Here is a 12,844-nt window from a genome sequence, read left to right on the forward strand (position 1 = left end):
AAGGCAGACATCATCTTTTAAAATACTATGTGCAAGCTTCTCTGCTTCCAAATACAAGAGACAGAGAAAGAGAGAACAGTCTTTTCAAAATCCCGTGCTAACTCACTTCAGCTTTACTGGGCAGTATTTTTCCTTACAAATCTACAACATACTATTTTCTTTCACTGCACGCAAAGCAGGCTGGAGCCAGCTAGCATTTCTAAGAGATTCTCAGAAGTACTACGAGAAACTGCCATGGTAAACTAAACAGAAAAACAGGGTTATCCTGTTCTACAAGATACGTAATTTCTTCAAGAAATGTAATTACTTGCTGGGGAAGAAACTGTTCCTCTAAATTGTATCCTACATTTGCAGAAAGCACTCACAGCAATGTACAAGACCCATACCACTGCTGTTCTCTGCATTAGAATTTTAAAATAATATCCACATATACCAAATCAGTATCCAGCCAAAGCCATGGAAAGCATAATGCTGACTTGAACGAAGAAGAGACTAAACTCATAGCTGCATATATATGCTACAGAAAATACTAGAATTGGAAATGTCTAGAACATTATGACAGGAAAAAACCATTTCTATCAGTAACTGTATTGTAAACCTATTAATAAAGCAGGAATACAAATGTCATTAACATTTGCTGTTAATATGACTCTCTATAAGTTTACATATACCAATGGCTTTTAGACAATGCTGACCAGACACAACTTAATCTAGAACTGCTTTTTGAATGTGTACAGTTTCCTTCAATGGGTACCCAACAACATTTTAGGTACTAAACCCTTGAACAGGAACAGCCATGTTTTTATATGCAAGAGTAAAAGGAGACTAGAACACCCTGTAAAAATTTGTTAGTCACAGACATCTCTGTCATATCAAGTTTGAATGATCCTTTGATTCATGCTGCATCAATTCACATGCTTCAAGGATAAAATTCTGCCCTCTTTGGCAGAATACTGCATGATTAGGTGTATTCCAAGGATTTTGATTTGCCCTGAAACATCTATTACTTCATGTGCCTGGAAACAAAACAAGATAGACAGCTGATCATATCTGCAAATCAAGAAATATGGCACAGATAACAAATTCAGATTCCTAGATTAATAACATCAGATTCACTGAAAATTCAACAACCATGACAGAGCACTAAAAATGATGTTTATGGTAAACATTATAAATAAACATGAACAGATAAGTGCATAAATCTAAGTTTAATATATGAGGATTATAATCATCTAAATAAGGAAGACCAAATTGCAGCATCTCAAATTTTAATATCAGTAACTGTTAACAGACAAAAATTTGATGTCTAGAATCAGGGTTCAGATGACAATATGGAATATAAACAGCACAACAGTAAAACTAGCATACTGCTGGCACAATCTAGTGGAAATAAAATTTCTTACTCAAAAATATTTGCGTTTTTTTATGAATTCCAAAGCAAATAGTTACTTTGCTGCCTACCGTACTGTATAATATATAGCAAGCACCACTGCTGAAATAAAGTCTTCTGTCTACTGTAATTCAGGATAAAGTGCTATTTGCATTCACAATTTTGTGGAACACTACCTCATGAAATTGTGCTGGAAAAACAACTAAATGTAATTAACAACTAACATAACTGACAGTGACTTATGCTTTTGCTTTCACATTGCAGCGAACAAAGAGAAACTCAGTGAAATACAGACATACTGTAACCCTAAATGTCAATCTTAATTACATATATTCCTCATTAGAAAAAGGACTTCATTAGAAACTATGATACAGTGAAGAAAAATTCACAACTAAAGAAAAACTAGTAATATAGACTGAATTCAACATCATTTCTAAAAGAAAATCCAAAGAACTGTCACAGCTTACAAGAGGGTGAAGGTTTAAAGACATAGCATAATAGTGATCTATTTCCAACACTAAGTAAGTATACTACTACATTAAACAGTAATGGGGAAATGCATCTGTATCCCAGGACAAAAATGCATTGAATAGACACATTAAAATGGGTAAATAACAGCTTCTTTAAGTCATTTGTTTTGCCTCTGCTCACAGAAACTAGTCTTTCCACACTGATTTTAAAAGTTACATAGCTTTACGTCTGTTCCATAATTTTCAGCACCTATTGTCATTCTTTCCACAGAACTCGGAAGGAAAAATTCAACCCAGCTGCTAGAATGACTTAATGAAAAAAGTGTTGCTGGAGCCAGACCCATCTCCTGCAGAAAAAAAACGTAATTTCAAAGCTAACATTCAAACCTAAAGGCTTTATACGACAGTGAGACAGGCCAGATAGGGAAGGCAAATATATATGTGAATAATATATGACACAGATAGAAGAAATGCCTCCAGTGACACAGAAGTTGGCAATTTTACATAGAAGGCTGGGGTGAGGGGGAAATCTATTTTACTGCTCACGTGGCGCTCTGAAAAAAGCAGTCTAGAAGCAAAAGTTTAAGCCGTAGCAGTAACAGTCCAGTTTTCCAACTTGAAAAAGCAAGAAATGTGACTTTCAAAAGGAAGATGGAAAACCAAAACAAAATCTCATTTAATAAGTTCTGTATGCACACATTTTTCTTATTTCCTCTTTAATGAATTTATATTAGAGAAGCACCAAAAGGTGCCACAATGTACAGGCACCACCAGAACTTGACAAAGACAACTTCTCGTTTAGACGGAGTAATTAATACCAATGCTCTCCTGCCAAAACAACAGCAAAAATGCTACCACAGAAAAATACACTTTAAACTTAGGTTTTAATTTAGCCAGCAGACTAGCCTATCAAAACATTTCTGAAAGGGAGACCAAAACATCATCTCTTGGGTTAAGCAGAGACCAACTATAAAAATGGCTTTTTGGAAGGAAAAACAAATCTGGCTTCTATTGCATTACTGCCCTCTGTATTTTCTTCCACATTTCCCTGAATCCATTTCTATTGTTTTGCTCTCTTTTTATTTTAACTTCCCAACCCTCAACTCTACAACAATGTCTCAGAGGACAAGTAATCCCATGTCTCATGCACTAGCTTAGGACTCAAGACACAATTCCCCAGTTTAAGATAACCTTCTATGTAGAGCCAAATGTCAGTCTCCCTACGCTCTCAACCCTCACTTCCAGCTTCTATAGATCTTCTGAGAGTAGATAACGTAGTATCTTTCCCATGAATGGCTTAGTGTAGTGCTGTTGGGGATGTCTCAGAAACAAACTAAATAGTTTGAAACGTCTGTAGTGCCAAGTGCACTTTTGAACTACTTATCCCAGGCACAAGCAAGCATTTCCTCCATAAATATGCCACAAGTTAAAAAATGAACACAGGACTTAAGTTTGTCCCACCTTGCATAGTTTTTTTCTTTATACTTTCACTTCAGGAAAGCCTGAGCTCTTTGTAAATTTGGGGTGAAAGGAAAATTTTTTTGCCTTTGAAAACTACAAAGAAAACAAGAGTTTTATCTTATTTTCAGAAAAAGCAATAAGGCTCATCTTTTTCTAATGGAGAGAATGTATATTTTACCTTAACATTCGATTTCTTAGAGAAATTAACAACCACTCCCCATCCAAAGTCATCACCTTCATTCTTCACCTGAAAATATTACAAGATGTTATAACATAACCCATGTATAATCACATCCTAGCAAGCATATCTTTTCATATTTCTGGTACAACAGCAGTCATGGACTATTATTCATCATGAAAACAGTATTTCTTTTAATTCATTGTTGAATGTTTAACAAAGAAACATAACAAAAGTCAAAATTGTTGCTTAATGCGATGCATGTAATTTTTCAAGATGGTAAACTGGCAGACACAAATGAACCCTGCAAATTTCACGGATAGGTAGAGATTTGAAATAAAAACAAGACAAAAGAAAAATCAAATTACCTTTACCAGTCTTCCTGGCTGTAGAAAGGGCAAGCAATACTTTGGTTTGTGAACATATTCTTCAATCTCTTTACCCAGTTTTGCAAGCTGCTGTCGGATTTTGTAGTATATGACCACACTTTCTTCATTGGGAATTGCTATTTTGTTGTACTGTCCTTCCAAATTATTCACTCCTATAATAAAAAGTAAAATCTCATGGAAATTAATAACTTCACAGATTCAGAAATCAATATTTCACTTTCAGATCTACATCACTAGTATTTTGTCACCATTTTTGGCATTCATTTTCTATTTACAATAATACATTCTCTGGAAAGCTAAAAATCTATAAATGTGTCCGTTAAACTTTATTTATAGGAAATTAAATATTAATACTAAAAAATGTTATTTTTAAATAAACAGGCCTGAGAAAATGGAGAAGGCTAGACCCCAATTGTCCAGGAATCACTGACTTAGGGTTGCATAGAAGTCCCACAAAAACTTGCAATGATTTGTAGGAGGGTATTCACTGCCTACCAGCGCTCTTCTATCTCCTCCTATGAAAATCAGATTGCCCAAAGACATCTTCTAACAAGATGTCTTCCAACAAGAGGGAAATGGTTAGAAGACGTTCTTTCTAACCTGTTTTAGGCTCTGATTTCATCAGTTGGAAATCAGTATTTTCTTCCTCCAACATTTTTACACCTTATTTAGGCAAATCAGTTTTTATTATAAGCCACATGCTTCATTCTCTCACACTGGTAATACCACTAGTAAACATAAACAATGGACCCATTATAACGACCTCTTTTTCCTCTCTCCCAACTCACCCTCTTGCATGCTATTTAAATGCATATGGGTGACTCAGAAATCCCACTTCACTGGGACTTCAGAGACAGCTCAGGGAAGTGCTCCCTATTTTTACCTGCCAACTTTTTAAAGAAAAAAACTAGCAATCCATACTCATGGCATAATTTCCTCCTTCATCTAAACAACCATTTCTCTCCTTTGTGTTTTTAATTGCAGCTGAAGCGATTACACAATTCTAACGCCCAGTGTGGTGCCTAAACAAAAAAACGTCCAAGAAAGACGAAAAATGTTCTCTAGCTCCATTTCTCTATTTAAATAGCAATGCTGGAATGCCAGAATGAAGATCTAGGCATGCCAATTGGAACAGGGAGGTTGTCAGGAAATACATACTATATTTGACTACTACTGTCTTAAACACTGGACCTGCAAACTAACAGAAACTCTGCAAAGGGAATTGAAACCCTCCCTCTGCATGTCTATCAAAGCTACATGCACACACACACTGTCTCTCTTAATATTCAATTAACAAATGAACAGATGAACTGCTCACTCATCGGTGGTAAAGGAACTAGTTACCTCTCGTGTTCTTAAGATTCTTCTAGGTTAAGTTTTGAAAGAGGCCTCACTCTCAAGCACTGGCTGAGATCTTTGGAAACTGACTTTGGCTCATGAAAACACACTATTTAAAGATCATGGCTCAAAATTTAGTTACTCAGTGAAGTGCAAATAATGTCTCAGTCCTCTCTGAATTTTGCTTTGTATTTTAATTAAACATTTTTTCTTGAACTACTCTGAATGCAGCACGCTTGAGTTCTTTTCAGAGACTGTAATGAGATATTAAAATTATGTTTCTTTTAGCTAAGTTCTGCATATCAAAAAGGAATAAGACTTTTCTTCTCTGCACCTCTAACATGCTGCAAGAATTTTTAAATTGTTTTTCCTTCTTCCTGTCCTACAGTTTAGCAATGTGACAACCATTCTTGTCTGACTCAGAGAGGAAAGCTCTCTTCATAGATTGACAGTGCATATCAATATAGGTCCTAAGAACAAGAGGAAGTTACTCTTCCTGAAACCGTAACATAACAGCAAATGGTGCAGTGGCAACTGTTGGCAGGGAAGACAAGAACTGCACAGCTATAAAGCCTTAAAAGCGTAATGAAGTATAACTACCCAATCTCACAGTGCAGCATCTTTTATACTGACTCTAGTGAGTACAACATACAGTAATACTTACTTTCTACTATTTCTGGAATAGTTCTGTAATGTTGGAATTGATAGAAGGATTTTTCTAACATGTATTCAGGGTTAATTTCCTCTACTCGAAGCAAGTTCAATACCATGTTGTACGTCAGGTGGAATGCACTGTTTAAAGGATCAGCTGAACCCTGAAAAAGATCCAAGAACACTGTCCAGTTAAAAAAATATTAATTGCAGCATATAAGAACATATCAAATAAATCATGATGCAGTGTTCTATATGAGGAGTTGCTTTGATGTGTAGTACAACTTGTCTTGAATTTAGATTACGTGTCTCATCAAATTCTAAGCAATTTTATTATGCTGAACATGTAATGGTATTTATATGTCTCATTGTATCTACAGTTATATTACAATATTATAAATTAGATCTGAATGAAATGAAAAGTTCAGATGAAAAACTTAGATGTTTCTTATAGTCTATTATTTGGATTCTATTATTTTAACTTTAAAATAATAGTTATTTAACTATTTAAAGCAATCCATTATTTTCACACTCTGGAAGAACTTATTTGCACACCTTTTTCTCTTAAGACATACTGATCACATTGGTGTCTTGGGAAGTCTGTTCAAAAATAGGTAGTCTACAACTTCTGTAACTTAAGTAATCTCTCATTATAAAATTAATTTACTTTGCAGGTTGCCTGAGAGATGTTGTGGACTCTCCACTTGTGGAGATACACAAAAGCCATCTGGACATGGTCATGGACAGCCTGCTTTAGACAACCCTGCTTGAGCAGGGGACTTGGACAAGATGACCTCCAGAAGTCCCTCACAACCTCAACTGTTCCGGGATTCTGTGAAGTTCCATTCTTTTACAAGGTGGTATTTACAGGGATTTTGAATAACCTAAGAAGAAAGGATGCGGGGAAAGTATTGTGGCAAAATATCACATCACTACGTTCTTTCCCCATTCTTATTTTCTAAGAACATCTACTACTGTCCTCTGTCAAAAAAGGGTACTAGACTAGGTAGATGCACCTTTGGCCTGATTCACCATGGCTGTTACTATGTTCTTACCCAAGAGGAAGACCTCATTATCATAACAAGAGCAAACATTTAATTGATATACATTAAAACAAACAGCTATTCAAAGAACACACAGAACAGTTAAACAGTGTCCAAGGAAGATCTAGAAGACCTCAACACTACAGCCTCTCCGAGCAAAGGGCAAACTTGAGAAACTGTCTCTAACTTAAGTGTCAGCACAGAAGGCCATCCTGATAAACCAAATAAGAAGTCACTGCAACCAGATGACAGAGACCCAAAACTTCTGAAGTATGAAATTGCTCAACTGCCGTGCATAACCTTTCATCTAAAGTAGCACTGGTATCAAAGGAACAGGTGCCTGACAGTTCTTCAGAAAGGATCCAAGGGAAATCCATGAGTTATGAAGCAGAAAATTACAATTTCTGTACAACAAAAGGAGTGGAAATCGGAAGCAACAGACAGCTGCATAGAATAGAGCAGAACAGCAGCATAAATAGACTTTTATAAAACCAAGTCAGATCTCATAAATCTTTCAGAGCTCTTTGAAGGTGGTAACAAGTATGTGGATTATATCTGCTTGATTCCTGAAAAGTTTATGACAACATACTCCCTACCCCCACCAAACTAATGTAATTAAGTCTTTAAGGGATTTTAAAAACCCAAACTCTTGTGAATAACTAAACAGAAAAACAGTGTAATTTGGTATTTTATCAAAACAAAATTTCCCAGTGGAGACTCAAAGAGGTCTGGACTTAAAAGAAATCTAGAAAAGGCATAGATAGAAAAATAGCAAGGTCTGCTAAAAATAATACTAGATCACTGAAGACACCAGCAATCCACAGAGTTGCATGATGAGGAATAAAATGGCAAGTGAAATTTAATCTGAAAGTATAGTATAAGAAGATGAATTGCAACAGTTAGCAATGTTTTAGTCTTTACTGCTCATTAAAGAGTGACCTATACATGAAATAAGAGATTTACTAAACAAGTATTGTCATTTCAGCAAGGCCTATGAGTAAATTCAGTTATAATTAAACATTTTAAATTAATAACAACTAAAACAGATAACAAGAAAATGAGGATGTTTCAAGACACGGTTTTCATGCAACTATGTGGTTGCTGAAAGTTCAACATATTCTATCAGACATTTTAGATGCTCAGAGAGGGCTGACGCTGGAAAACACCCTCCTCTGCACTTTATTTTAAGCTCAAGATTTGCTTTATCTAAAACCAATTATACTGTATCCTCTTGCAACTCGTTTCTTTGCCTTTTGCTATACAGTAAGGTATCTAGCAGATATATTCGCTCATCATACTTAACAAAAAAAAAAGGCTATTAAAAAAACAACTGATGATTAGTTTATATATGCAAATGCTGAAATTCAGATCAAGTGCTCTCCTAGATCAAGCTAAGTCTAATGGATTTTAAATGACATTACCACAATATACATATTTTTCTTTCAATTTTAAATGTACTGTCAGGAATTCTGATACTACATCCATTGATGTACTGATGTCAGATTTAATAATAGACAGTTTGAATCTGAGACTCCTTCACATGTAGGAGATTTAAGAATATTGTAATCCCATTTGCTTTATGTGAGATATAGAGCCTTACGAGATTACCTTACAAACGCCAGAATTCTACTCACTGCATGATTATTTCATCTCAGAAAAAAACCCAGCTGTTACAGGGAAGCTTTCAGCATATGTTTATACTAAGAAAGTACCAACATGAATACATGTAAAACAAGTTTAAGATAAATCATATAGCCTAATGTTTTGCTTTCCATGGCCAGAGACTCATTCAGTCATTCTAGCTTACATCTGTGAGTAGATCATAAATACAAAAGTGGTTTTCACCTCAAGTGATGCACCACAGAACACAAATACCTCTTAAATTAGATCATGAAATGTCTATTTAAAATAACACCATCAGTTCTGAAATTACCACAAATGGGTTTCTACTAACAGAAATGTGTCAGTACGTAGGACATCAACAGCTGAGCTGCAGTGTGCAGAGGAAAGCTCAAGTTTCTACAGATGTCTCTGGTCTGATACACCAAATAAAGATGAGAGAACTTCTGTTGCTGATGCTTACCAACGTATAACACATCTTTTTCCTTAGATCTGATAAAAGGATTATGTACCCAAGCTCTTGTCTATTTTTCTAAATAGATCAGTTATTCTAGGAAAGAGAAATTCCCACTCCCTAAAAAGCTTGCTTCTCTACAACAGAGAATACCATTTAAAGAATGGCATTTACTAAAGAACGGCACAGCAATTATGCCAGTGTCAGCTAACAGTGGGTCAGATTCTTTCCTACAGCAACGTCCACTGCTGTAGCCAGGCATCAACTAAAGCAGCTGGAATACTCCCACCAGCCGGCTACAGCCACCAGCGTTATCTACAGACCAGCGGAGATCTGGCAAAATGCTGCTGTGACCGCTCCAATCATACTATGAACCCCTCTTTCCATTCCCAACAATGTTACATAGCTTTAAGGCATAACTCAGCTGTGTGCTTGCAAGATTATCAACTATTCGAAAGAATAAAATCATGTCACACTCTTACTTAAATGCTGTCATAAAGCGAGAAAACAATGAACTTTATACAACTATAATATATGCACAGAACATGCCAAGAAAGACCAAACAATTCCTGCAGATTCACTTTAAAGGCTTTTTTAAAATCAGCACAGTTCAACTGTGAAGGAGTGATGTAAAAACAAACTAAAAAACCCAGCTATTTCAAAGATTATATAAAGTGGACTTATTTGAAAGGCAGCATTTGAGCCAGTTGCTGATGTGGCAGTTTTTATTTTAAACACATGATCAGCATTTTACAATTTGAAAATAAGATCATTCTATTAAGACAAAGCAGTTAAAATATGAATGCTGTTTTGGCAAAAATTGTGAATTGTTCATGTTCCTTCATCTTATAAACACATCTTTCTCCACGTTTCAGAAATTCCTGTTTTCTCAGTGTTGTTCTCTAGGCAATACTACATTTGAAATCAAAAGTTCTGAGCAGCTTATTTTTTCTGAAAACTGGAACTGTTACTTCTCCAAATTAAATATAACTATAGTAGCTCTCCTGTATTACACCTTCAGCATAGCCAGTGAATTCTGCAGCATGCATTAGTCTCTACTGACTACCCCGGGCTATCAACAGACTCGCACCTAACAGGCAGCAATCACCTGGATGCCCTTGCTTCATTTACCTAGTAGCAACATATGGATTTTGCAACTGCATTAGGAAACCTTATAGCGAAATACAGTTGTTCTTCTATACTAAGTACACACACAACATGAGTAGACAATCAGCCTTTTCTGGCAAATTATAAAGACTGGCATAATTATTGAAGAGGCAATTAGTGGTTACCTAAAGACACGTGTCAAATACAAATGGTGGAGCAAAGGGATGAAAGGAAGAACCACCAACCACTCATGCAGAAGATCGGGCAAAAGCCTAACTGATCAGAGCTGCAGTGAAAGTTGATGAGAAAGACTGCCTTGAACAGGAGTCAAGAAGCCACTTTCAAACACACGCTGTGTCCATGACTTTATTGTTGTTGTTGAACTACCATCCCAGTTCTCCGGCCTCGTTTCTGCAAGTAAACCTCCTCCTCACCCCTTCAAAGAGGGCAGTCCCTCCAACCCAAATCTTCAACAGACAGTAGCAACAGATTTATTTCTGAATATTTTGTAAAGAACAGAATGAGTTTGCAAGCTGTTTTATCACTCTGGATGAGAACTGCCTAGATACATGAGAACAGCCTGGATATATCGACTAAAGTTCTCAGAAATTAATGACCTACTTTGTGCGCTTGCAATCACTTCACTTCTTGAGAAATTTTAAGTCAACTTACCAGTAGCACCCTTTCAAGTCTTCCAAGATTTGGGTTCAAAAGAATTATTGGTTTAAGCTGATAATGTTAAAAATCAAGAACATCACCATAAACAATTCACTACAGAAATAATTTAGTAAAGAACTATCTGAAAATTATAGCCGCTATACACGGTGCCCTGTTTAACTGCCAACAATTTCAGAACAGAGTCTCGTAACACATTCAAATCATCCAACAGAGCATTCAGCATTTACTAGTCCTACCATTTCTTGCCCACATAAACTAGAAATATATAAAGATTGGGGAGGAGGAAGATTAGTGTCTGGAATTGATATTCACAGGGTTTTTTCACATTTTTTTAATTACTGTTAAGCCTTGTCTAACCAGAGATGTGAGAGTTGTCACTGCTGCATTATTGCAAAGTGTTGAACAAGACGTACATTTGGTAAGGGTTACTCTCTCTGTTCTCTCTTATAGTGGGAGAAAAATATTTACATTTTCAAAACTGTTCCCATGCAGAGAGAGGAACAAATTTTGCACATAACTTTCTTGCTCTCTAGCCTCTCACAGAAAACATGTACAAAGCTTTCACAGAGAACATAAGATGGCAAATACTGTTGGAAACTAACTCACAGGGGTATTACAAGCTAATAAAGATGAAAGAGGCAACTTGCAAAGCAACAATAAAGTATCTTTCATAATGACACAAATCAGATACACTACAGGACATATTTTACGCCATTTGGTCCACTGACAATTTCATTTGCTTATCAGTGTTTCCAGAAATAAGCTGAATGAATGACTTTCCAAAAAGGAAACACACAACCACTTTACAAAAAGAGCAAAGAACAGAACACATTGATGATATTTACAAGGTCTCTCACTTTTTTCCTCACAAGGGGGAAATAAGTACACTTAGCTGTCTATGACAGTTGCCATTACAAATTTCTATGAAAAAAAATCATTAAATAAAAATGCAAGTGACTGCTTGATACATCTGTAAGACACAGAAACACCTTTAGTGAAATAGTAATTAACAACACACATTTTTTCCACATATCAATGATATAGTTACACATGAATAATCAGATCTCTCTCAGAAATATCAAAAAAGACTGTGTAGTTATACTGATAACAGGATTATCCTGAGCTACATTAGCATGACTGCAAAACCAATAAAACCCCCTTCTGTAGGGCTATTTTTAACAGACAATGGTAAGCAGCTATTTTAAGCACAAATTTATTACCAATCTGGCTCACTGCTTTGCCCCCAAAACAGCTACACCAACACAAACAGAAGCCACTGTGGGTGGCAAAAGACTGCTTTAGTAGACTTTTCCGATGAAAATACCTCAGCCTTGGGTTCCACAAACGCTCCAGTTATAACGAGAGACTTAAAAGGAAAAAAAATGTACCTCGATTTCTCTCGCGTGGAACTACCACCATCTGAAGTTAGTTCTGAATGACTCAACTTTTCAGTCATTTACCCTCTCTAATACAGTAGCTCCTACCATTGTAACTATCTTTAAGTTTACTTCAGGCTGGTAACTCCAAGTTCTGTTCTTCCCCTAAGCCTGTTGTCTTCTTTCTGAACTGAACACAGAAAAATATACAAAAACCCTACACACTTGTATCGAGGCATCCCAATTAAACAAAGCAATATTTAAACTCTCAAGCAAATATTTAAAACTACAAATACTTTATACAACACAAATATCATACTTTAACTTAAAAATTGGCCCTCCCCAAACCAGGATCATAGCATTGCTACATGAATTGCTCTGCATAGAACACAAATGGACGGTGGTGGGAAAGGTAATGTAAAATGTGTTCAACACCATACTGCGCAATGATTCTTTCAGATCTGAGCTGGCCTGGTAACACTATAACTGTATTTGCATAGTACATTTGAGAGAGTAACTTTGCTCCTTCTAAGTTGGATGAACTCAAAGAAAGCTGAAATGGAAAAAACCAAATGGTATCTGTATCTGCACGCAGAAGCTAGCTGAGATCCTCAACACTCATTGGTTTCAGATTTGCCACTACAGGTATTAGGTCAGTGATGTAACAATTTACAATTTCAGTAAATATG

General features: G+C 36.0%; 1 protein-coding gene across 1 annotated transcript in view; it reads right to left on the reverse strand.

The window, feature by feature from the left end:
* The window catches only part of MTREX (Mtr4 exosome RNA helicase), a 47,475-nt gene that overhangs the window by 12,316 nt on the left and 22,315 nt on the right, over positions 1-12,844 (reverse strand). The window contains exons 16-18 of the mRNA XM_050912779.1: positions 5,891-6,041; positions 3,868-4,040; positions 3,500-3,568 (exon numbers count right to left, since the gene is read on the reverse strand). Of these exons, the coding sequence (XP_050768736.1) occupies positions 3,500-3,568; positions 3,868-4,040; positions 5,891-6,041 (393 nt within the window). The remainder of the gene's footprint in view (positions 1-3,499; positions 3,569-3,867; positions 4,041-5,890; positions 6,042-12,844) is intronic.

Source organism: Gymnogyps californianus, chromosome Z (assembly GCF_018139145.2).
Source record: "Gymnogyps californianus isolate 813 chromosome Z, ASM1813914v2, whole genome shotgun sequence".
Classification (NCBI taxonomy): domain Eukaryota; kingdom Metazoa; phylum Chordata; class Aves; order Accipitriformes; family Cathartidae; genus Gymnogyps; species Gymnogyps californianus.